The sequence below is a fragment of the Carassius auratus genome, chromosome 18, assembly GCF_003368295.1.
Source record: "Carassius auratus strain Wakin chromosome 18, ASM336829v1, whole genome shotgun sequence".
Classification (NCBI taxonomy): Eukaryota; Metazoa; Chordata; class Actinopteri; order Cypriniformes; family Cyprinidae; genus Carassius; species Carassius auratus.
In genome coordinates this window covers 7,062,293-7,087,120 of record NC_039260.1, presented here as the reverse complement: position 1 = coordinate 7,087,120, position 24,828 = coordinate 7,062,293, and the positions used below count along the sequence as shown (strand labels likewise).

The 24,828-nt window shown below is 35.9% G+C and overlaps 2 protein-coding genes across 3 annotated transcripts in view; both read left to right on the top strand.

Annotated features, from left to right (window-relative positions):
• btbd11b (BTB (POZ) domain containing 11b) overlaps positions 1–14,082 on the top strand; it is a 57,604-nt gene extending 43,522 nt beyond the window's left edge. For both annotated transcript variants that reach the window (XM_026287313.1, XM_026287314.1), the window contains 15 exons: positions 2,178–2,382; positions 3,418–3,570; positions 3,852–4,017; positions 5,365–5,454; positions 7,081–7,182; positions 7,492–7,585; positions 7,688–7,823; positions 7,933–8,153; positions 9,346–9,524; positions 10,534–10,639; positions 11,493–11,595; positions 11,748–11,829; positions 11,983–12,051; positions 12,639–12,752; positions 12,852–14,082. In XM_026287313.1, the coding sequence (XP_026143098.1) occupies positions 2,178–2,382; positions 3,418–3,570; positions 3,852–4,017; positions 5,365–5,454; positions 7,081–7,182; positions 7,492–7,585; positions 7,688–7,823; positions 7,933–8,153; positions 9,346–9,524; positions 10,534–10,639; positions 11,493–11,595; positions 11,748–11,829; positions 11,983–12,051; positions 12,639–12,752; positions 12,852–13,061 (2,030 nt within the window). In that variant the 3' untranslated portion in view covers positions 13,062–14,082. The remainder of the gene's footprint in view (positions 1–2,177; positions 2,383–3,417; positions 3,571–3,851; positions 4,018–5,364; positions 5,455–7,080; positions 7,183–7,491; positions 7,586–7,687; positions 7,824–7,932; positions 8,154–9,345; positions 9,525–10,533; positions 10,640–11,492; positions 11,596–11,747; positions 11,830–11,982; positions 12,052–12,638; positions 12,753–12,851) is intronic.
• Positions 14,083–17,983: 3,901 nt separating this feature from the next.
• Positions 17,984–24,137, top strand: LOC113118776 (membrane protein MLC1-like). Its single transcript, XM_026288191.1, has 12 exons — positions 17,984–18,265; positions 19,373–19,617; positions 20,018–20,107; positions 20,195–20,248; positions 20,332–20,433; positions 20,724–20,825; positions 21,705–21,773; positions 21,861–21,977; positions 22,065–22,121; positions 22,302–22,424; positions 23,356–23,499; positions 23,795–24,137. The coding sequence occupies exons 2-12, from the start codon at positions 19,378–19,380 to the stop codon at positions 23,873–23,875; spliced, it is 1,179 nt and encodes a 392-aa protein (XP_026143976.1). The 5' UTR covers positions 17,984–18,265; positions 19,373–19,377; the 3' UTR covers positions 23,876–24,137.
• The last annotated feature ends 691 nt before the right edge of the window (positions 24,138–24,828 follow it).

The following is a 24,828-nucleotide window of genomic DNA, read 5'->3' as shown; positions in this document are numbered from 1 at the left end:
TCTTGCGCTTTATTGTTTCGTGCGTGAAGCTGCCACGGCTGCTGATAATGTATTCCGCATAATCCTGTAATTATTGTGTGTAATTACAGTGCATATCTCTGGCCTCCGCTGTCAGAAAGTCCACATGCTTCCGCTCAAACTCATCAGTATTGACTCTTTACAATGCCTGCATTCTTGCTTTATTCTGTCTTTATGTACTCACGCACACTTTTGTATGTATGTTTTGTATGACCCACTCATGCTCCAGTGACTGCATTTATGTTAATAGGTTGGATTAGAGCTGAACCTTCAACCTCCATACTTATTTATATGAATTTATACGTCTCGCCACCATGTAAAATATTTATGTTTTCTTGTGAGATCAGGTTGGCTATTCTTTAAAATCTGCAGCCTTAGCAGAGGAACTACAACAGTTAAAAAAGTTGTTATTTCTCTAAATGAATGCTTATCTCGCACATGCGGGGCCTTGTTAATTCATTAGAGTAACTGAGATGTGAAATGTTCTAGAGAGAACGAGTGCGAGTGCTGCAGTCATTTAAGTTGCAGAGCAATAGATGAGGCTGTTTCTCAGTGTTCCTTTTAGAGTGTGCTATTGACTGTACTGAACACAGTGTGGTTCAGTTGAATGCATTCAGAAGAATTAGGTCTCATGGACTAAATGAGACCGTAGATGACCTGGAAGTTTCACATATGAAAGGCAATAGTCATTAAAGCGAGTGGAAGAGTGTTTAATGTTCTGTGTAATGAATGTAGAGCTTTGTGTGACCTTGTTTGAAAAGAGGTTTGTGACATTTTGCATTTTTGGTGTTCAACACAATACATCAGATTGTCTGCTCTTTACAAAACATCTCATGCAGATGTGCACATAACTTCATACACACTATATAGGCTGTATGTATATCTATAGGCGGTGTGTGTGTAACAGTATACTACAGCTGCATAGACATATGTATATTCATATAATAATACCCATTTTATATATTTTATATATAAAAGTAATATCACACTCGTAGACGTGAGATATGGCTGTATATTAGCATGTGATATTGTGATATGTAGTTTAACGGCATGAGTGTGTAAATACATAAACAAAATAACAGCTGAGTGCCTTTAAAAGCCCTCTTCTTTAAAACACTTCAAGAATCCTGCAAAGCTACATTACTGTGCAAAGTTTTAGGCACTTGTGTAAAAATGCTGTAAAGTGAGGATGCCGTCAAAAATAATGCCATAAATAGATTTTATTAATGAACTTCTATTGACTTAACTAAATTGAATCAACATTTGGTGTGACCACACAATGCGTTAAAAGAAAGCTTTTGTAGGTGTATTTGCGCATTATTTTTTAGGTAGCTTTGCAGTTAGGTTTCTTGAAATGTCTTGTAGAAATTGCCACAGTTCTTCTGGATTTAGTCTGTCTCTGTTTGTTCTGTTTCTTCGTGTTATTCCAGACAGATTAGATGATGGTGAGATCAGATCTCTGTGTGGAGCACTGACTGCTGTCAGACTCCTTGTGCAAACAAAAATCTTAACTCGCTAAATTTTGAACTTATTCGATATAAATATTCTCAGGCTGCATTGTGTTTTTTAACTGCTTAGCTGATATTTAATCAGTTGCTGTATATGGCAGTAATTAAGCACCAAATCAGCATATTTCCAAAATATATACTGTATTTATTACATATTTAAATATATTAAAATAGATATTTAAATAAAAATAAAATATTTTTATTGTAATGCACAATTTTACTCTGCTTTAGATTAAACAAATGCAGCCTTGGTATGAAAAAGAGACTTTTTTAAAAACCTTTTAATTACTCCACACATTTGACTTTTTTTTTTTTTAAATAATGTATATGCAAATAGGCACTTGATGAGTTTTTAAATTCAAAGGACATACCGGGTCATTTGGAGTGATAAAAAACCTGTCCTGACAGAGTCCTGACAGGTGTACTATGAACAAAATTACATAACTTTTTTGTGTAATATTTAGTTTGATGGACTGGCCAAGAATTTCATTACTGACAAATGTGCTGCCGAGGTCCTACAAACAGCTGACTGGCAGAGAAAGATTGACAGAGCTGCTAATTTTTTATGCTGTAGCACCAATGCGATGACAGTACTGTCCTTCACCATTTACATCATTCCCAGCAAACCAAAGGTCTCTTGTGCCCTGACAGGTGATTTAGTGTCCAGAGCCATGCATCACCTCCAGCCTCTGAGCATAAAGAACCACAGCAACGGCACTCCGCTCCCTCAGAAGAGCAGCCTGATCCACTGGGAGCCCGAGGCTTTATATACGCTCTGCTACTTCATGCACTGCCCTCAGATGGAGTGGGAGAACCCCAACGTAGAGCCATCCAAAGTCACCTTACAGACCGAGAGGTGAGGGGACTTCCACTGTGGCTGGGTATTTTTGCTAGGGAGCTTTCTGATTGATGCAGTGGCTCAAGACCTTAAACCAAGTCGTTTATTCAGCTTGACACTGTAATATGATGAAATGCAGAGGAGTGTAAATGTGAAATACAGTCCAATGGACTGGAAGCCAAAGGCAATGCAATGAAAGGAAGCCACGTCATAAATAAATGAAGAGTAGGTGACGCACTTCCTGTATTTGATGGAAAATTATGTTAGTGTCATTTTCAAAGAAACTGAATGAGTAAACATTTACGGGTTGATTTGTCTGCTATATTTTGATCTTGTTTGGTGTAAATTCTCAGGTTACATTGTGTTGCTCAGCTGCTAATGAGATCTAGCTCAGAAACCTAATTAAAAAATTTCATCTTCCAAGGTCAAGAAAAGGGCTTTTGTTAGTTGAGCTGATATTAAATCAGTTGCTGTGAGATCAATTCCAGTTTTGTCTCTCAGAGATAGAATAATTTAAAGATCAGTGTTGTTATTGCTAGCTAAAACTATTAAAACATTGTTGTTAATTGAAATAACACTAATATTAGCAATAATAAATATTAAATGGAAAACTTATAATAAGCAAAAATTAGATGTTGCCTTGGCAGCAGACTAAAATTAGTTATATATCTTATCATAAACATACTATATACATAATCTGATTGATCATGTGACATTGAAGCAACAGCAGCTGAAAATTCCGCTTTGCCACAAGAGGAATAAATTACATTTAGAAAAGTTCTTCATTAAAATTGTGAATTTTCTCTTTTTCTCTTAATATAAATATTAGATTTAAAAAAAATAACTAAACAAAATTTAGAAAGGTTGACTAAAACATACTGAAATGCAACTAAAACTGGAAAAAAATATTGAAAAAACCAAAAAAGCAAAATGACTAAAAATTAAACTAATGAAAATTAATGAAAACTTAAAATATAAAATATAATTTAACAGTAGTTGATACAATAATAATACCAAAATGTCATATAATGTGCATTTTGTCTCCTCCTGCAGGCCGTTTCTCGTACTGCCTCCTCTGATGGAGTGGATTAGAGTAGCTTTGGCACATGCAGAGCACCGCCGCAGCTTTTCAGTGGATAGCGATGATGTTCGGCAGGCGGCCAGACTCCTGCTGCCCGGGGTGGATTGTGAACCCCGCCAGCTGAAGTAAGCGTGCTACCATTAAATTAACATCCAGCTACCAGATATTGCTACCCATCATGAGTGAAATGAAAATAGCTCATAAACAGTCTGTACAGGGAAAACAAGCACAGTTGACCCAACATAAGGCATGCATCACACCATAGCTGCTGTTTTATTGTTATTAGGCCAAGTGTTGTAATGAAAGGTTCGCCCATAGATGAGTGTTTCACCTGGAATAGGCCTATGTGACTCAAGATTTTTTTTGGAGGATTCATTAGAGAGATGTTTTTGTATGTGTGCCACAGGACTGATGACTGTTTCTGCGTGTCACGTAAGCTGGATGCTGCTTCTACCGAGGCCAAGTTCCTGCAGGACCTGGGCTTCCGCATGCTCAACTGTGGCCGCACTGACCTGGTCAACCAGGCCATCAACTTACTAGGACCCGGTGGAATCAACAGTATGAGTGAACAGGTTCGAATGATTTCTACATGAAAATTTCCACACAAATATAAAACTTGCCATTTTTTTTGTATTTAACAGTATGTTAAGGTAGGGGTTTTATCATCTTTTTAATGATTAAAAAATTGCAAATATTATGATCCCTTTGCGTGGGAACCCTATTCCTGAAATATACTGTACACTTCAGTAAAAAAAAATTTAGGGCCGGTAAGAATTTTTTTAATGAAAGAAATGAATGCTTTTATTGAGAAAGGTATCCTAAAATGTAAATTTTTTATACTGCTCTTTTTAACTTATCAAAATATTCTGAGGGAAAAAAAAAACATTAGGGTTTCCACAAAATATTAAATTGAAAATTCTGCTTTGCTATCACAGGACTCACAGAACAATTTTAACATCAGAATAGATTACAGTTAATTTAAACTGTAATAAAATTCCACAATATTACTGTTAATTTTGATCAAATTAATTCAGCCTGTTTAAATAATAATGTAAACATCTCAACAATGAAGCTTTGATTGAAAAAGGAAGCTGTATATTTTCATGTATAAAGCCTTTCTAATATGCAAGAAAAATTGGTAGAATAATCTTTTCAAATATTTTTTACTTGCACTTTTCACTGAGATTAATTACATTTGAGAATTGTTTTCTTTTACAAATGTGTGCTTTGAATAGAATAAAATAAATTAAATTCATAATATTGTCTAGCAGGATTGAATGCAATTGCATGTGTCCTGGAGCTTTGAAAAACTGTGGTGAGTCATTTTGCACTGGTTTTGGCCTGATCTTGTAACCTAAAAGTTGCAGGGTCAGCCCCTAGAAGTGTTTCGTTTTTGAGGTCCCTTCCTATTACAGGTGTAAAAAATATATTATACATCACTTTATATAGATAAAAGCAACTAAATGCAGATTAATGTTGCTGACTACAAAAGCTTGCACACATTGCTATATTTTCCATTTCTGGAAGCCCAGAAGGAAACAAACAGATTTGCACAGCAGGTTTCCCTCAAGATTCACAGTGTTTAACGGTTGACCGTATTAATCAGTGCGCTCACCAGCGGTCTTTCCATCACTGATTGCTTTGCTCCGTTATTGGCCTCAGGGACTGGAAACATTTGCCATTACCTTTATTTTTTATCTAATTCACTTGTTATCTGATTTTTCATCTCTTGATTTGAGTGACGTTATGGTCTTCCAGGAGATTGGTTTCTATCAACGCAAGAAGACTGCTTGAATGTTGTCTGCATACATTTTTTAATGAAATGCGGCATATTGTCAAGTTGGATTCCAGTCGTAACTCCACAGTCAGAAGATATGTCTGGCATATGCTCAGTGTAACTGGTCTTGTGTGTTTTGCAGGGCATGACCCCTCTGATGTACGCATGTGTTCGCGGTGACGAAGCCATGGTTCAGATGCTTCTAGATGCAGGAGCCGACATCAACAGTGAGGTTTGTGACTACATCTCTGCTGTGTTCTTATGTACTCATCCTCCCCGTCATGTTTCATGTGTCTGTGTTTATGTGTTGTAGTATGACAGGAGAAAACTCAGACTGCTTTGCATGCCAGTGAGGGACTTGTCTGGGTAGATTTCCTCTGTGTTTGTTGAAAGTCACTGTCACTGGGTGCTGTTCTGCCAAACTCGGCCCTAGAAGCTAGCAGAGACCGATTTCTCACTAATATACACGCTCACTATTTGTCGCTATTTCCAGCTTGATAAAACACATCTCAAAGAGATATCACCGCAAGTCACAGTTTCACTCACTTGTAGCGGGGAAATAATATTGTTTACAACTGTGTGTCATAAAAATGTGAAAAGTTCATTTACGTTTGCTATGAATAAGGTGTTATTTTCACTCTCACAAAACCTTACACTTTCTGTAAGAATTTTGACTTGTTTTTTTTACCGTCAAAACATATGCCAGAAGATAAGGCAACATATTACGGTTAAACTTAGATTTTTTAACTTTAGAATGTGTAGAAATAAATTTGAGTTAAAATGGATATGTAAGAAAAAGAAATGTATGTAGAGTGGTGTCCATATTTGATCATTTTTAAAATAATTGACATTTAGTCATTTAGCAGATGCTTTTATCCAAAGTGCCTTACAAATGAGGACAGTAAAGAAGCAATAAAAACAAAACTATATATAAGTGCTGTGACATGTCTTGGTTAGCCTAATGTAGTACATGTAGCAAGGTGTTTTAAATACATACATATATATATATATATATATATATATATATATATATATATATATATATATATATAGAAAAAGAAATAGGATAGAAAAAATAGGGAACACTCATGTTAGAGTTTTTTTTTTTTTTTTTATAAATAGACAATGCTAGTGTAGGAGCATCATTTTTTTTATAATAAAATACAATTGTAAATAATAATTTAATGCACGTTTTTTATTGAAGGTTGCCGGTTAAAACCCCAGAAGTATGTTGTTATTATGATAACCTTCAGTTTGCCAAATGCAAGGTATTTGGTGCTGGTGTTAATATAAATTACAAGAAAAAATAACAAATAAAATCAAAATACTTTTAATAATAAAAAATACTAAAATTAAAGTGTATTTTAGTAGGTCTTTTTTTTATCAGTATATCTGATGCTTTGAGATTTCTGAAAGTTTAAACATTTTTTATTATACTCAAAAAAACATTTTAAGAAGGTTCTTCAGATTTTTAAAAGGTAAGAAAGAGATGGTTCTTTAAAGAACCTTTGACTGAATGGTTCTTTGTGGAACTAAAAATGGCATCACTGTGAAGAACCTTTAAAGCACCTTTATTTTTAAGAGTGTATTAATTAAATAAATTGTGTACTTCTATACTATATTTTGGAGGGGGGTATTATCAATGTAGAAAAATATTTATGCTTCTTAATATGTTTGTGGAAACTGTAACTTTAGATCAATTTATTAACTCCAATAAAGAGGCAAAAAGGCCAAAGATCCTCTCCTATCTCCATATTTTCAGCTAAGCGCAGCATCTCTGTACTTTTCCCAGGACAGGTTTTTAAAGGTCTCCATCTCTCTGATTTGTGCCCTGCTCTGTCCCCTGTACCTCCCGTAGGTGCCAAACACAGTGCAAAAGTACCCCTCAGTCTTCCCAGAGACCCGGCAGGCCACACCTCTCACCTTCGCCGTACTTCACCAGCACATCCCCGTGGTGCAGGTAGTGACCTCTCTCCTGCCCAATCTTTTGGCAAGATTTTAAGCCAAACAACTGAGTCAGACTAAAATTCCTTTAGCGTATGCATCAGTTTTCTCCTGAAAGCCCTGTCTGCATGAATTGAGGTTCTCATTTTGTCATGGAGTCGAACAACCATTATGATTCATCATGTGTTTGCTTATTTCATTGTCATTGTCTCTAATTCCTCAAATTAATCTTAGCAAGAATTGCTTTCATTAGCTTATCCGCTACAGCTGGAGTTCTCCTTAATGGAAAACCCTAATCTCTTCTCTCTCCTTCCTTTTATCTCAGTTGCTTCTGGATGCTGGAGCTAATGTGGAGGGCTCTCTGCAGGACGGGATGGAGAACTACACTGAGACGCCGTTGCAGTTAGTTTCCGCCGCAGGTAAGAAAGCGCACTAGCAGACCAGTGCCACTTCCTTCTCGAATAACTGAATTGTAAGCCAGCGTGACCACAAAAGAGGACTCAGCAGTTTGTGTGCTGTAGGGAACTTTGAGCTGGTCAGTCTGCTTTTGGAGAGAGGAGCAGACCCCATGGTTGGGACCATGTACCGCAACGGCATCTCTACCGCACCTCACGGGGACATGAACTCCTACAGTCTGGCCGCAGCGCATGGGCACAGGTAACACACACATGCATTAGTCAAATACACAAACACACAGACACACACACAGTCTCGTAATTTATTAATAAAACTGCAAAATTGTATCATCCTTATCTGTTTGCTGCAGGAACGTGTTCTGCAAGCTTCTGTCGCAGTCGGAAAAGGGGAAGGCAGATGTTCTGTCTCTACAGGAGATCTTGGCTGAGGGATCAGAGATGGAAGAGAGGAATTCCCTGAAGATGGAAGCAACCCGCACGGGGAAGGCCAAACTCAAAGCTCTGAGAGAGGCGATGTATCACAGCTCTGAACACGGCTATGTCGACATTACATTGGACATCAGAAGTCTAGGTCAGTACCGATACTGTAACTACAATAATATAATAATCGTATCACAATGAATTTGCATAACATTAAGTTACTTACTGTAAGTATAGCTTAATGTAATGAATGGCTTGTTGAATAGAGGTTTGCTGTGGAACATTTTGATATGGCTTACAATAAAAGATGGCTTACATTGTATGGAACTGTAATATATGTATATATATAGTGTCAATAATTCACCGTATAATGAACCAACAAACTCAATATTCCTCAAATTTAAAGCAATGAAATTTTTCTCACTCTGAATACTGTTGTCTTTATGTTCAAAGTCAATAGGAAAATATTGCCTGAAAATATACTATGTTTGTTTGAAACAGGGAACAGAAATATAACCTAAGAGGAGAGAACATGTTTAGAAAACAAATGTTCAGAACAAACTTTAAAATAAACACTATTTCGGTAAAAGGGGTCGATTTGTGGAATGGTCTCACCGATGATCTTAAAGGCACATTCACACCAAGAACGATAACTATAAATATAACTATAAAGATAACGATATTAGCATCCACACCAACAAACGATATTGTTTGTGTATTCTAAGGGGACGCGGGTCTGCTGCTTTAAATTCTCGAACTCATTACAGCAGGATTGATTCTGATTGGTTGGCAATGTTTTTTAAATTTTTATAAATTGCTAATGTTTTTAAATTTCCTGTTAATCATTAATGCTGTTTATGAACTTTCTATTCATCAAAAAAATAAGGCTTCTACAAAAATATTAAGCAGCACATCTTTTTTCAGCATCCATATACTAAGAAATGTTCCTTGTGCACTAAATCTGCATTATAGAATGCTTTTTGAAGGATCATGTGACACTGAAGCCTGTAATACCTGCTGAAAATTCAGCTATGCCATCACAGAAATAAATTACATTTTAAAATATATTAATGTATTAATGTACATATTTCTGATTTGCTATATTTTTGATTGAATACATGAAGCCTTGGTAAGGATAGTAGATTATTTCAAAAACATTTTTAAAAATCGTGCCAACCCAAAACTTTTGAATGGTAATGTACAAGCAACTAGCAAGTCCAAGATCAGAGACCAAGACCAAGTGTGTGTGTGTGTGTGTGTGTAATATTTTATACCATTGTGAAAATATTAAAGTTAAAGTAAAAAGCTAAAAAGTGTTTGTCGTTTGTCTTTGTGTATATCAGGGGTGCCCTGGACGCTGCATACATGGCTGGAGTCCCTGCGAACCTGTTTCCTGCAGCACCGGCGGACGCTGATCCAGGGTCTGCTGAAAGAGTTCAGCTCTATTGAAGAGGAGGAGTACACAGAGGAACTCATAACACACGGCCTCCCACTCATGTTCCAGATCCTGCGTGCCAGCAAGGTGAACAAAAACACATGCTAAACTCACATGCACCAACACAGAGTGCAAATTTCCACAATTGACATCATATGCTTTCTCTGGAATCAAATCTCTGATTTTGGTCTTGCTAGTTAAGCTTGCCTGAGATACATGATCATACCCATCAAGTAATTTCCTAGGGTTACCTCTTTTAGAATCCTTAGAGTCCAGAACCCTGGGGAACATATTGCTTCTGTAGAACAGGAAGGCTGAAACTTGCATAATTTGAATTGGGCATTCTGTTGACGTCCTCCCACAGCATTATGTAATCGTGAGCTTTGCTTTGAAACCTAGGGTGCTAGAAAGAATCCTTAGACACTGACCATTACATCTGCTTCACACATCCATACCTACTCCCTCTATAGCAGATCAGACAGTACAGGAAGTAAAGATAAACATGGATTTCCTTCTATTGGGGCTACAGTAGGTGTATGTGTGAGCGTGCCTGTCAAGGTTGATCTATGGTGGAGTCAAGGAACCTTACTCTGAGCCCTGCAGGGATGACTGACAGTTTCCGCTCCCTGCTCAACCTTCACAAGTAATGTGTGTCTGCTTGTTAGTACAAAAGAGTGAGAGACCAAGAGACAGAACGGTAGAGAGAGCGGGAGAGATAGGAAATAGCAGTGCTATGCTGACAGCAGGTGATTTGTAGAGGCAGATTCAGACCGGGCAAGAGAAATGTCAAGTTGATGAGGAACCTCTAACAATCTTTCAGAGAAGCTGATCGTTCAAACCGCAGAAGGAGTGATCTGACAGGGATTTAAGAGTTCTACTCCTGTCGCCTTCGTAACAAAGTACTGATCCCAAAAACACCATGCATTGATACTTCTCAAGAATAGATGGTGTGGTTTTGCTATGCAAGCTTACACATACACATAACCTTCACACAACTCAGGCACTGTAACACCCCCAAGGCAAGTCAAAATGCGTTGTTTTGTATTGGGGTTTGATGAGAGGGGTCTTACCTGTTTCTCTTTCTTGTGGTTTGCAGAATGAAGTGATTAGTCAGCAGCTGGCAATGATATTTACTCAGTGCTACGGACCATATCCGATCCCCAAACTTACAGAGATCAAGAGGAAACAGACGTCAAGACTGGGTATGTAGCACCAGATATACAGAATTCTGGCATGAAACTCTAGATGGCACAGTCCGATAGGTCTTACTCAGTCTGACCTAATGACATCATTATCACATGCCACAGCTGATTGGTTCTCTCCTGTACCGGTAGCCAATGAGGTCGCTGCTCAAAATTCAAATATACTGTATGACTAGTGCTTGCTGTAGCAGTTGCAGCTGGCTTCAGAAAATCTCCACTTTCCCCAGCTCCACCTGTATAGATCTGCTACGAGGTGTTTCATGTATGCTATATGGGAGTTATTTCATGTATGTTATATTAGCAGCAGCAATATTTCTTACATGCTCACAGCAGCATTTTGTGGATGTATTTGCAGTAGCAAGTCTCGGTACTTGCTCCGCCGCAGCAGCAGCGTAGCAGATCTTTTCACTAAGACCTACAATAAGAAATACATGAACATTGTCATGTACATTACCATGCCAATCCCTCTGAGAGCTTTCATGACAGAAATCAGGTTGTGCCGTGCTCTCTGTAAAACGCAAACAAACTCAAGATTTTCATGAACAACAGAAAGGGACATTTTGAATTGAATGGAGCACTCTTTCTGTTAATGAAATGTCAAGTGAAAAATGTCATTTGTGGGTGGTTCTGCCATTAAAAAAATATTTTAAATGCAGGTTGAAGAGATAGTTTAGTCAAAAATGAGAATTCTGTCATTATGTACTCACCCTCGTTGAGTGAAGTAAATATGACAGAATTTTCATTTTAGGATAAACCTTTGGAGTTCTGTTGGCAGTGACTGTGGTATGTTGCTGATTTTCACGGATTCCACAGTTGCAACTAATGAAATGCATCTGTGATATGTTTATGTCAGATCCTCATTTTCTAAACAACAAGGAGATGTCAGATGTGACCTTCCTGGTGGAAGGAAAGCCATTCTACGCTCACAAAGTTTTGCTCTTCACCGCCTCCAACAGGTCAGTTGGTGCACTGCATCCACCTGAAAAAAAGTGTGCTTTTGTTCTTTTGATTACAATACCTTATTAATAACACATATATGAGGCCCAAGAACAGCTTATCTATTTAAGGAGTATTATTATTGCTTAAAATTTTCGTTCTTGTACCCAAGGTTTAAATTACTTCTGGCAAACAGACCAGCTGCTGAGAACACCTGTATCGAAATCAGCCATGTCAAATACAATGTATTTCAGGTACAGTACCACTGCTTCACTAATGCTCTGAGAAGATGCGAGTGTGTCTTGCTATTTTTATGCTGCTTTTACTGAGAGGGAAAGGAGAGCTCATCATTTTTATATTGTGGTTCTGACTGATACATGAAACATTACATTTTGCTTTCCATATAGCTGGTGATGCAGTATCTGTACTGTGGTGGAACGGATTCACTTCACATCAGAAACACTGAGGTTATGGATGTAAGTACTAATAACTCTGTTTCAGTCCTTATGTTACGCAATCTAGCATATTTGTTTTCAAAGGGATTTTAAAGTGTAAAGCAGTCAAACTGATTCCTATTGCAGGAGAAATATAAGACAAGTGTTCAATTAATAATTGAAGTTTTTCTTATTTCTTCCACATATTAATAAAATACATTAACCTATGTAATAATTTATATTTTACTAAAGTATTTAATTTGTATTATACATTTAGTAGTTTCTGTAGTAATGTTTAAACATTTGTTCAAAGATTTGTTTCATTCAAAACTTTTATGCTCACCAAAGCATCTATTTGAAAAGAAATACGGGAAAATTTCAATTTAATGCATTCTTTCTGAATGAACGTATTTAATAAAGCACTAAAATAAAAATATACGAATAAAACAGTACAAACTTGTATATACTGTATTAGTTAATATATATATGTCTGTGTGTGTGTGTACGTGTGTGTGTGTGTGTGTGTATGTTTTTGACATTTGTTATTGATTACCTATGAATCTTATATACTATATTAGGCTTTTTTTTTTCTTTTGGCCACAATGTCTCTCTGCTCTGCTCTCTTCCAGCTCCTCTCTGCATCTAAGTTCTTCCAACTGGAGGCTTTACAGAGACACTGTGAGATCATCTGCGCCAAGAACATCAACACTGAAACTTGTGTGGAGATCTACAACCATGCTAAAGTAACATACAATCGATGTTCATACAATCGCTTGAATTTTCCATGCATATGAAACATTCTTTACATGCTCAGTATGTTCTTTCCTCTACTACTCTCTTAGTTCCTAGAGACACCTGAGCTGTCGACCTACATCGAGGGCTACTTTCTGAAGAACATGGCAGTTCTCATAGAGCTTGAGCCATTTAAACAGTTGCTCTATAACAACCCGGTGGAGAACTGCTGCCCCGACGTGTTGCGTGATCTGGAGAAGACGCTGGCCACGCGCATTCGCTCCATTCATCTGTCCTCCTCGAAGGGATCCATCGTCTAAAACTGCCTCCAGACTTCATCAAAGCATGCTGAGATCCAAACACGTGCACTTCCTTCAGGACTCTAGCAGTGCGGTGTAAATGTATTCATTCAGTGGCAGTAGCAATGCACTCGTAGTTCTCCATCTAGGACTGTGGTGATCTATTCTCAACAGACTTGATCTATGCTTTACGTGACAGCCATAAAGGAAACAATGCCATTTTACATTTCTTCTCCAAATTGAATAACACCTGTGACAGATAATGGTTTTCTTAGATGCAGTACCTTTACTAACCTTGGAATTTTGCAATTCCAGTAACTCATTTTGAAGCACTATGAGCAGCAAATGTGACGTGACCCAAAAAAAGTGGCACTGTTGAGATCGCTACAGCAAGCAGGTCACGTTTTTTTGGTACATCATGGCTTAGGGGTACAAGGGGTTAGTCCTCTGGAATAGAAAACAACTCAATCATTGTCAGCACTGATTATAGATGTTACTAAATATGCTTCCTAGATTTGTATTTTCGAGCATTGAGATGATGCTTCTTCACAGTTGTACAGATACTGCTCTTGTTATCAGTAACCATATGTTTAAAATGTGGGCAGAGAATGTGGCTGCCAGTGTAAATACTGACGGGAATCTCTCATATGGAGTAGTTTGATCTCCAGCTGTACGTAGATGTATATAAGATGTCATCATCTTTAGACTTCTGTCAAGAACTCACAATAATGTATTATAGAAGTGTTCTTGAAGTCTTGTTAACTGTTGTAAATGTAGATGAGCATGTAAGTATTTTCATGCTTGGGTTTTGTTGATGTCGTCATGTCTTGCATTGACTTTACACTCTTCTGTGTGTGCGGGGGTCTGTTTTGTCTAGGAAAATGAACTATTATCAGCATGGAGTTGCAGAATTGTAGCTGTGAATCCCCTGAAATGACTGATTCAGAATGTGCCTGCAATGTTCTGATGTGCTGTGTCTCTAATGACATTTGTGTCACTTGATGACTAAATCAGTGTTCTTTATAAAGATTACTACAAAATACTAATGCTTCTCCTCATTTTTCATAGTCTGGGTTTTTTCATAAGCTGGAGGTTCATCATTTTTGTTTGCTTGTATTGCAGAACCCAGGTTTCCCAACTCAGGTGGCCACCCAAACCACAACTGTTTATCGCACAAAATAGGCAGAATAGAAAAACGGACAGTTTAATTAATACTGAATTGCAATGGTCCGATGCTCCAAGCAATCAATAAAATGTATGTAACCGTTACAATTATATAAGCCTATTTATTTTGATCTTTTCATAGATATGATCATTAAAATAAAAATCTAAAATGTCAAGTAGTAAATCATTTTCTCCTACATTTTGAAAGTTAATGACCCTGTTTATTGTTACTGTCATTTCTTAAATTAGTAAAAAAAAATAAAAAAAAGATTTTGATTTCTGAAACACATGAAATAAAATGTAAGTAAAGGTCTATTAATGTTTAAAATGTAATAACCCTGTTAATTTTTTATTATAATGTGTTAAATGAATAAAGATAAAATGTAAAATAAATAAATAAAGCATTTTCTTTCATTTAAATTAATTAAGCCTATTTATCAATAAATGATCATTTATTAAAATTTATATAAAGCATTTCCTCATATACCTTTTGAAATTTAATGGATATATTTATTTTGTTATTCTATATTAAATTAAGATGCAAAATATCCAACATATGTAACAATTTGTTCTATACATTTTAAAATATAATACGCCAATTTATTTAGTTATTTTACCTATGACTATAAGACTGGTTGCATTTTATTGCTTTATATTTTCCCCCTCTGCTGTCCACAGTCAGAGTAGACCTGTGACCCGCAGACACGACTTACTGTACCAGCTGAGAACCATTGAGCTTAATAAATTGTAATGCTGCTTGCTGAATTTTAATGCTGTTTGTTAGCTGATTCAGCAGTGCTGAGTTTTCTTTTGCTTTTTTGTAACTGTGGAGTGCAACTTAGTCCTCAAGTTGTTTGTACTGTGTTAAAGAAGACTTAATCTCAGCAAACCAGACAAAGTTTACAGGCACAACAGATGCTAAAGAGGGAGAAGGGCAGGGGAGGAGGAAAGCATGAAGGGTTGCAATGAAAAAGCCAAGGATATATGAGTCAGAAAAGAGAAAAGAAAGAAACAAGAGAAGCATTGTCCTTTTATGTGGGAAGTAGTTGCCCAATGGTGAAGCATCTGGACTCAAAGCCCTAGATTTTAAATGATTTGTAAGAGCGTATTTACCTCAAAGAGGAAATTTTTCACGTTTTACACCATCTTCTCTATTTATGTCAAATGAATAGAATGTTGTAATATAGATAGACTATGTCAAATGTTAAATAACAAACAAAGAAACAAAATTATCATATGCTTTGCGAAATAATTGTTTCAGAACGACTGCAAACTGCAAGCTGAAGACTGCTTAAAACTCTTTAAATGTATTAAAAACAGCAATAACGTTCAGTAGCAGCACAAGAGTTTTAAATGTAGGTAATCTGCAAAATATTATAATGTTTAAAATGTCATTAAATACCAGATAACATGTAGTTTATTAATTTGTAACCCTTGTTATCTACCAACAAATGTGTAACAGAACTTTTACAGTCAGAATTTAAGAAACTTGTTTATGCTGAAGTAAAGCTGTGGCTGATACGTGCTCCGAAGCACTGATTCAAAACACAAGATTTCGTATAATAAGGGTTCAAAGATTCGTGAGGCAGTGAATCGAACTTGCCCGTCAAAGACTTCGATTCGTGTTCGATATGGTTCTCAGAAAGCAAACATACAGTAACCAAGGTCTGGCACGTGATCAGCTGACTCTGGACGCTAACTGGTTCACTGAAAAGAACCGGTTCAAAATGGTGATTGAGTGAGTAATTTTCTACTTATCATGTGACATTATGGCAGCACCTATGACAGTAATTGTCACTCTGTATACATTAAATAACTTTTATTAGGCAACTGACGACTGCAATCTTAATGTGATTGTATCTGATAAAAAAAATACATAAAATACAAATAACGGTAAAGGGAATCAGGGTGAAACTCTTTATATGTGTGTTTCTTTCAGCATCCAGTAGGCTACCAGATTTGTTTTCAAACCTTTAGTTTATGTCTTTAAATGCATATCCCTAAATCCCAAAATGAATGTATTTTTCAGGATAGCCAGAACTATTACAGCTGTTTGACACCCTCCTTTATTTAAGGACCACTGGGCGTTTATGGTGTGTGAGCTTTCCCATCAGGACCCTATAAAGAGATTTTCTTCATGATTTACATGTAAATAAAAAGAAACATTTAAGTTTCTCTTTGCTACAGCTCACAAACTTTAGACGTTTTCTCTTTGCCTCATAAACCCCTAAAATGACTATTGAAGCTGAGTTATAGTGAATCAATAACGCATCTGCAGGGATTTCAGTGGCTTGGCATGTCTGGAGTGTGTGTGTGTGTGTGTGTGTCCACATGAGTGTGTGATCTTTGTGTGGAGCATATTCAGAGGGCAGTGAAGTGTGGTGGCCAGCCATTGGAAGGGGGCTGTTTAAAAGGTATCCATGGATACTGCCTTTCAAGGACACTTTTGAACAGTAGCATTGATGTGGATGAGCATTTTTACACATACGCTCACTCGCCTCTTATTTATCTCTTTTATACCTATAGGCCAAAATATGGTAATCCACACAGTTGCATTTATGATTAATGATGCTGATATGACTGGATTCAATCGCTTCAAAGGCATGTGATAAAACGCTTGAATCTTCTCAAATGTGCTAGGATTAAAGACCCTGTTTATGAACCCACTGGTTACAAACTTCAGAAGCCCTGTGGGACGTCCCAAATCTCTGGTTTGTTTTTTTCACTCCAGTAAAACGGATGCCCAGGTGGCAGGAGTCAAGAGCGGAGTGCTGCACAGCTTTTAACTTGTTATGTAACCAGAACTGTGTGTATCTTGTTTGTTTACATTCTCTACCAGTTTAAAATTTTTTGAAAGTTTTTGTAATAAGTATCTTATCCTTATCAAAGCTTCATTTGTTTGATAACAAGTACACTAAATGCAGTAATAATGTGAGATATTATTACAATTTTAAATAACTGTTTTCTGTTTAATACATTTTAAGATTACATTTATTATTGTGATGGCAAAGCTGTATTTTCAGCAGTCATTATCTCAATCTTCAGGGCAACATGATTTTTCAGAAATCATTCTAGTATGCTGATTTGGTTACATTTATTATTATTATAAATGCTGAATATTATTATTTTGCTTCTTAATATTTTTGTGGAAACTGTGATACACTACCATTGAAATGTTTTGGGTAAGTATGATTTAAAAAATAAATTAATACATTTATTCAGCATCTTGAAATCTAAAATGTTTTCCGTTTCAAATAAATGCTGTTCCTTTGAAATTTCATCAAATAATCCTGAAAAATACAATCACAGTTTTTACAAAATTTTTTAGCAGCAACTGTTTTCAGCATTAATTATAATATACATAAAATTTTAAGTACCAAATCAGCGTATTAGAATGATTTCTGTGTAAATAATGTTTTCACTGAAGACAAAAGCTGCTTTGCCAACACAGAAATAAATGTAATTTTATAATATATTAAAAGTGAAAACAATTATTAGATTGTATTGTTTGACAATATTACTGAAAATATTTCAGAAAATAAATACAGCCTTGCTGAGCATGATACTTTTAAAAAAAAACACACAAATAATTATTCGGTTTTTAATGTGATCACATGCATGAAGAAAATAAACATTTGTTGGTGCCCAATTATGGTTACATGGGAAAACTCATTCTAGGTTGTGTGCATTCTTTCTGTGTGTGTTTTTGTGTGTATGGTAGCGAGGGGGTGTTGATTTATGTGTGAGTTCTCTCATTGAGTTGAACAGAGCGGTAAGAGGCTCTGGTCTCAGCTGCCACTGATCTGAGCCCCATTTCTCCGCTCCATTTGCATTCACTGGCTAAAACTGGCTGGCAGGGCAACACTCTCAACTTTCTGTTCCAGGCTTTGAAGCGTTCCAAAAGTTTTTTATTGACTTGGAGTGGAGGGGACAGAGAGAGAGAGGAGAGGAACAAGAGGAAGAAGACAAAGATAAAGTACAACTAAAACCTTAGACTTCCACAGGAACAGGGGAACAGGTGGGCCAGGCTGAAATAAACGGTGTCTTGAAGCTGGAGGCAGGTGAGTGGGAAGCGGAGATTAAGATAAAGAGGGCTGGAGAGATAAGATGAATGAATGGAGGAAAGGAAGTGAGGCTCAGAATGATGTTGAGGAGAAGAGGTTGAGGGAGGGGTTGGTGTGTTTCAAACTTTTTTATGAATCATTGCCTTCATGCATTATCCCCGCAATGCATCCTCTTTATTGCTCTGTGTTCCCGTGGCTGTTTACGTAATACCGTGAAAGTGCTTTATATTCATTGTGCGTGTGGGTTTTCAAGAGGGAGCAGTTTGATTGCGCTCTGTTTCTTTATTGTTGACCAAAAATATACTTTTTTCCCCCTGGATACCGATATATTGGTAGTTATTAGTGGAATGTAGCACCGGGAGCTCATAGGTCTTGTATGATGATTTTATCAGTGCAAAGAAGAAAATGGTGTTTATAGCACACTGTTGTGTTCTTGAAGCACCTTCAAGACCCTGCTCTTTCTAAATTGTGCTCAAAAGCTTGAGCGTAACACACAGCGGGTTGTGGTTATGTCACTGTAAAGCCATTGTTTTATTGCCCATATGTTTTCTCAGCTGTGCCTAAACAAGGACATTTTTATGTAAATTTTTTAAATGAAGCATGACACTAAAAGGCAATCTTCAGTCTGGCTTTTTTTATGTTAGAAAAATATTGGGGAGAGAATATAAACATATTGTTATCATTAATATCAAGACTATGTATGATGTTAACATTTCTAAATGATACTGTTAAGCGCAACACTGAATACTGTATAACATTTTTAGATGTGCTGTTTAACAGTGAAAATTATTAACATATTTTAACACTGTTAGATTTACATTGACGCATTACATATCAGTTCATGCATTCCCTGGGAATACACAAGATATGTTATGATTGAATGATCTTCAAAAGCACTGAAGGAAGTAAGAGGTATAATGCGTTGCATTTCATTTACAGACCTTGGGGAACCGAGGTAAGTCTAAGTGTCATTAAAATGATCATATAGCAATCTGTCAATAGTGCATAAGCTATATTCTTTATCTCCTTCTCTAAATGTCTGCATTTTGTGCATTTTTTTCTCACCTAGTCAATAAATGTGATTTATATGAATTGGATCTTTAGGGGTCATGGATATTAGGATGCAACGAGAGGAGGCATCAGCTCAGGAAGTGTTCAGATATGCCCAGATGTCCACCCTGGAGCGAAACAGTGGGGTAGGAACGCTGAGTAGGCATCTGGAGCAGGAAAGGTTGGAAAGAGACTGCTACACGGTGGATGTCAGGGCCAGTGACCTGCAGCTGGATCAGCCTGGGCCATTACATCCCTGCTTTAGTTACAGAGTCTGGCTTTACAGCATCGTTATTGGGGTAAGAGCAGATTTTCACTCCTTTAGCTAAAAGATTTAAAAGAAAAATGAAAATGTGCTAAAAATTTACTCACTCTCAGGCCATCCAATATGTAGATGAGTTTGTTTCTTTATCAGAACAAATTTAGATAAGTTAAGCATTCCATTATTTGATACTGCATTGCATTATCTCACCAATGGATCCTCTGCAGTGAATGGATTCCATCATAAAGAGAGTTCAAAAATGTTGATAAATACATCGCAATAATCCACAAGTATTCCACATGACTGCAGTCCATCAATTAATGTCTTGTGTAAAGTGCATGTTTTAAACTTCAAACTGTTAAAGTTTGAGTCAAATATTCCTTTAACACAATGATTTTCTGAGGGTCTGAGTGTGTTCATCTGTATTTGACCCCTAGAGCAGCTTGCTGATAGCGGCAGCTTTCTCCCTCTACATGGGTAATGTGTTTCCAGGTGCAATGGACTACCTGCGTTGTACTGCTGGATCTGTGAGTGTTTGTCCTGAAGGACTTATAAGCTCACGGATGAGGCCACTGATCAGTTTGACATTCATATGTTTTGCTTCTGGTTTGTAGAGTATACCAGCTGCAGTGGTGAGCTTTGCTATTGCCAAGAACAGAAAAGTTGCAGTAAGTGAAAGGATATTTTTCAATAAGTACAGAAAAATCAACTGTGTCTAGTATCTTAATCATGGAGAGTATTGTGTTTACAGGTTTCAGACTTTCAAATGGTTTACGTGTCGTCTTTTGCTGTGACAACCACGTGTCTGGTGTGGTTCGGATGTAAACTCGCCATTAGTCCCTCAGCCATCAATGTGAGAACATTACAACTTTAATACCCTGAAATGTTTCTCATTGATCCGAAAAATGTCCTTCATGTGGTAACATCAAAATTAAATATATAGTTTATTATATTATATTATATTATATTATATAACAATAGAAAAGCAGAGATCATTTTAAAGGATCTGATGGAAATAATATGGTCATTAATAAGTACACTGCATTCTTATACACTTGTACATAATGCTCAGACACTAAGCTATAATGTGCATGTAAAACATCTATACTATTAAAACAGTTACTGCTGTCTGTCATCTTAAAGATTAACTTTAACCTGCTCCTGCTCATTGTGCTGGAAGTGCTCACGGCCTGTACTGTTATCCTGTCAGCACGCTCAGCAGACGACTGCTGCAGCCATGCAAAGGTGTGTGTGTGTGTGTGTGTGTGTGCGAGAGAGAGTGAAATAATTATCTGTATAGGCTGCCTGCAATATTACAATTATTTTGGCATATGTCAGTAAATAAATAAATACATTGTAAATATATTTTGAATTTTGAGTGTTTGGTGGAAATTTTGATTTCTAATATAATTTGTAAATATTTGCCTGTAATATCTTGTTTTTTAACATAATATTTTTCTATTTTTCATCTATTTTTTATCTTGTCATTTTTTATAGCTTTAATTTATTATTTTCATTTTAATTTCAGTAGTAACTAGTGCTGTCAAATCGCGATTAATCACATCCAAAATAAAAGTTTTTGTGTACATAATATATGTATGTATACTGTCTGTGTATATTTATTATGTATATATAAATACAAAAACATAAAGTATATATTTAAAAAAATATTTACATGTACATAAATGTATGTATTCATATGATATAAAAAATAGATTTAATATATAAACATATTTTTCTTAAATATATGCATGTCTTTACATAATAAATATATACATTATATTTACATATATTATGTAAATAAAATATTTTATTTAGGATGTGATTAATCGTTTGACAGCACTTATGATTACAGTACTTAAACTTATTTAGTTTAGTTAGTTGCCAAGGACACATTCTAATTCACTTTTTTAGTTTTCTATCTAATATTTATATTTTAGTTTATTTCAGATTTATTTCAAATTGAGTCCCAGCCATCAGGATTTTATCACCATGTGATATATCTATGACTAAATGTGTTTGTCTCTAGCTTATATGATTTACATTTTATATGCTCTCCCTTGTGCTCATGTCTCTCTGCTCTTTTTCTTTTCCTCATTGCTATCATCTATCTCATTCCTCCAGCCAGTGTCTGATGGCCCTGTGGTTGTGACCCCAGCTTCGTTCCCCACTCGTCTTCTCAAGGCTTACGCCGTGAGTTGCTTACAAATGAGATTGTGTGTATGCACTGTATATCAGCACGATTTTCACTATAGATCTGACGCTCTTTCTCTGCTGCAGGTAATAGAGGTTATAGTGGGCATATCCGCTGTATTTGGAGGAATTATTGCTCTGATTTTGGGTGCTCTCCTTCCAGAGCCATATCTTTGTGTCACTTTCTTCTGGTTTCTGGTTGCTGTGAGTTCAGTTTATTATATCAGTCCAATTCAGATTGAAAGTTAGAGTGATTAACTGTCATTGTTTGTGTGTGTGATACCTCTGCAGTGTTTCCCCAGTGCCATTGCCAGCCATGTGGTGGCAGAATATCCCAGCAAGAGTCTGGTGAGTCACATCAGGGTCTCTCCAGCAATAAAGCAGTGCAATCGAAAGTCCCTAGAGGACATTTAGCATTCTCATTCATTTAGCTGTCTGTCTGCCTTCTCCATAGAGTGATTCTCTCTGAATACTGTCTCTCGCCTTCTTTTTTTCTTTTTTTCCCGTCTCTCAATTCTACTGCTGTAGATGGAAATGCTGATTGCTATAAGTAGTGTGACCTCACCACTGCTTTTCTCAGCTTCTGGATTTTTGTCCAACAGCGTGATTAATTTTATTGAGAGTTTTCTGCATGAAGTGCCATTAGCAAAGGTGAGTCATTTCTGTGCACCACACCAATCGAATCAAATTAGTTCCAGTATGTCAGATTTTGACCTTTTTTGACCCCTTAAAGGGATCACACACCCAAAAAAGAAAATTTTCATATCCACATGCGGTGTTGTTATTATTAACCAGAACTTTTCAGACATTTAAATAAAGCTGAACTAAAATATTAATACAAAACTGAAACGAAAAGTTAAGATATTGAAGCTTAAAATAAATGTTAGAAATTAAAATATATTTGATATAAATATGTTGAAGCACAGAAATAGGCCTACTGAAATAAAAAATAAATTAAAGCAATATAAAAAAAAACTAAAACAAAATTAAAAATACAATTTAATTTAAAATATTAATAAATATAATAATAGCATATAAAAATACTGAGCTGAATAATGACTATTGACTTTTTGGATCTGCCTTGCAGCTGAAATTGTCTCTGTTTCATAATTAAACTATTGTATGGTTTCACAAGACTTTTAGTGCTTTCATAATATTGTTTGATCTTTTTGTAGTCGTGATGTGAATGAATTGAATTTGTGTTGAGTTTTAATTCACTTTTTTTGTAAGTTTTTGTAATATTGGTGTGTCATTTTTTTATAATTTTATTTAGCATTAATATGTTTTAAGTACTTCATCTTGTTTCAGTTAAATGGCAATTAATTTAATTATTATAATCTTTTTAATAAATTATTTTACGAATATTTTTAGCTTATTGTCTAATATTTGCATTTTATTTCAGCTTTATTTCAGTTACCAAAAAAATTTTTTTAGTTAACAATTTCAACTGCTGAATCAATTCCAAAGAACAAAAATAACTTCATACATGTTTTGAATGGCATTTCATCTTTAGGTGAACTATCCCTACGTTTGAAGGATGTTCAAAACTTATTAATTTTGTGAATGTATGTTGCACGTGCAGCAGTCGTATGACATACTGCTGCTTATCCTGATGGGACTGCTGCTGGTGCAGGCGGTACTAACATTGGCCACCACAGTAAAGTGTGCTTCCTACAAGAGCCAGCTGCATACTGAATGGGACACACTACACAAAAAACACTCTGAGGTGAAAACACAAACCTACACACTATGAAATAACTGATAAGTCAATTTAAGAGTACAGGAAGTGTGTTGTACTGTGAGTGATTTGTATTGCACAAGATGTTAGCCATGAGAGACTAATAAATGAGAAACTGTACTGTACAATGGCAACTGTAGCATGAAAGACAGTCACAGTGGAATGGTTATTCGCCTCTGTGAATTCATCATAACGCACATGGAGGATGTTGTGATTAACAAGGGAAGACCTCAAGGTGACTATTGGGTCATTTCTTTTCTACCATCTCATTCTTTTCTTACAGCATCAAATGTTAAATGGCACACTAAGGGATTTTGACAGAGAGAAGGCATGGAAAGCAGTGGTGGTCCAAATGGCTAAGTGACCAAAAATACAGGCATCAGAAGGAAAAAACAAAGAGAAAGAAAGTGAAGGTACAAATATGGAGTATGATAATGTCAACTGGAAAAGGATCATCATGAAACTTCTGTCATAGTTGTCAGCTGACCTGTCATATTAATGAACAGTACACTACCGTTCAAAATTTTGGGGCTAAGATATTAATTTTTTTTTTAAATATACTTTTATTTAGCAAAGATGCACTAAATTGATGTCAAACAAAGACTTTCACATTGTTACAAAAATTTTACAAATAAAAGCATTTTTTTTTTACTTTCTTTTCATCAAAAAATCCTTAAAAATATTAAGCAGCACAGCTGTTTGCAACATTGATAATGATAAGAAATGTTTCTTGAGCACCAAATCAGCATATTACAATTATTTCTGAAGGATCATGTGACACTGAAGACTGGAATAATGATGCTAAAAATTCAGCTTTGTCATCACAGGAATAAATCACATTTTAAAATATATTTTTAAAAAATGCTGTTATTTTTACCTGTAATAACATTTCATAATATTGCTGTTTTTACTGTATTTTTTATCAAATAAATGCAGCTTTGCTGAGCATGAGAGTTCTTTCAAAAATATTTTCAAGTCAAACTGACCCCAGACTTTTGAACGTTATGGTGTACGTCTGTCAAACATATTACTAAATTACAATTTAGTAAGAAAAAGTGGTCAAAATGTGTGGTTGGTTTTTAAAGTCTTTTGTAAAGATCCTAAAACCTGAGTCACAATCATGAATATATAAACCATACCAGTTGACATTAGAATCATATGTAATGAGTGCATGGCTGAGCAAATTTATATGCAAATAAATGGTGAACACACCATGCATGTACAATCTACAGCACTTGAAATGCATTATCTAGAAAACCCACATGTCAGAAGCAAGAAGAGTAGGCGACCTACTGTATGATGCTTTCAATAATTCTA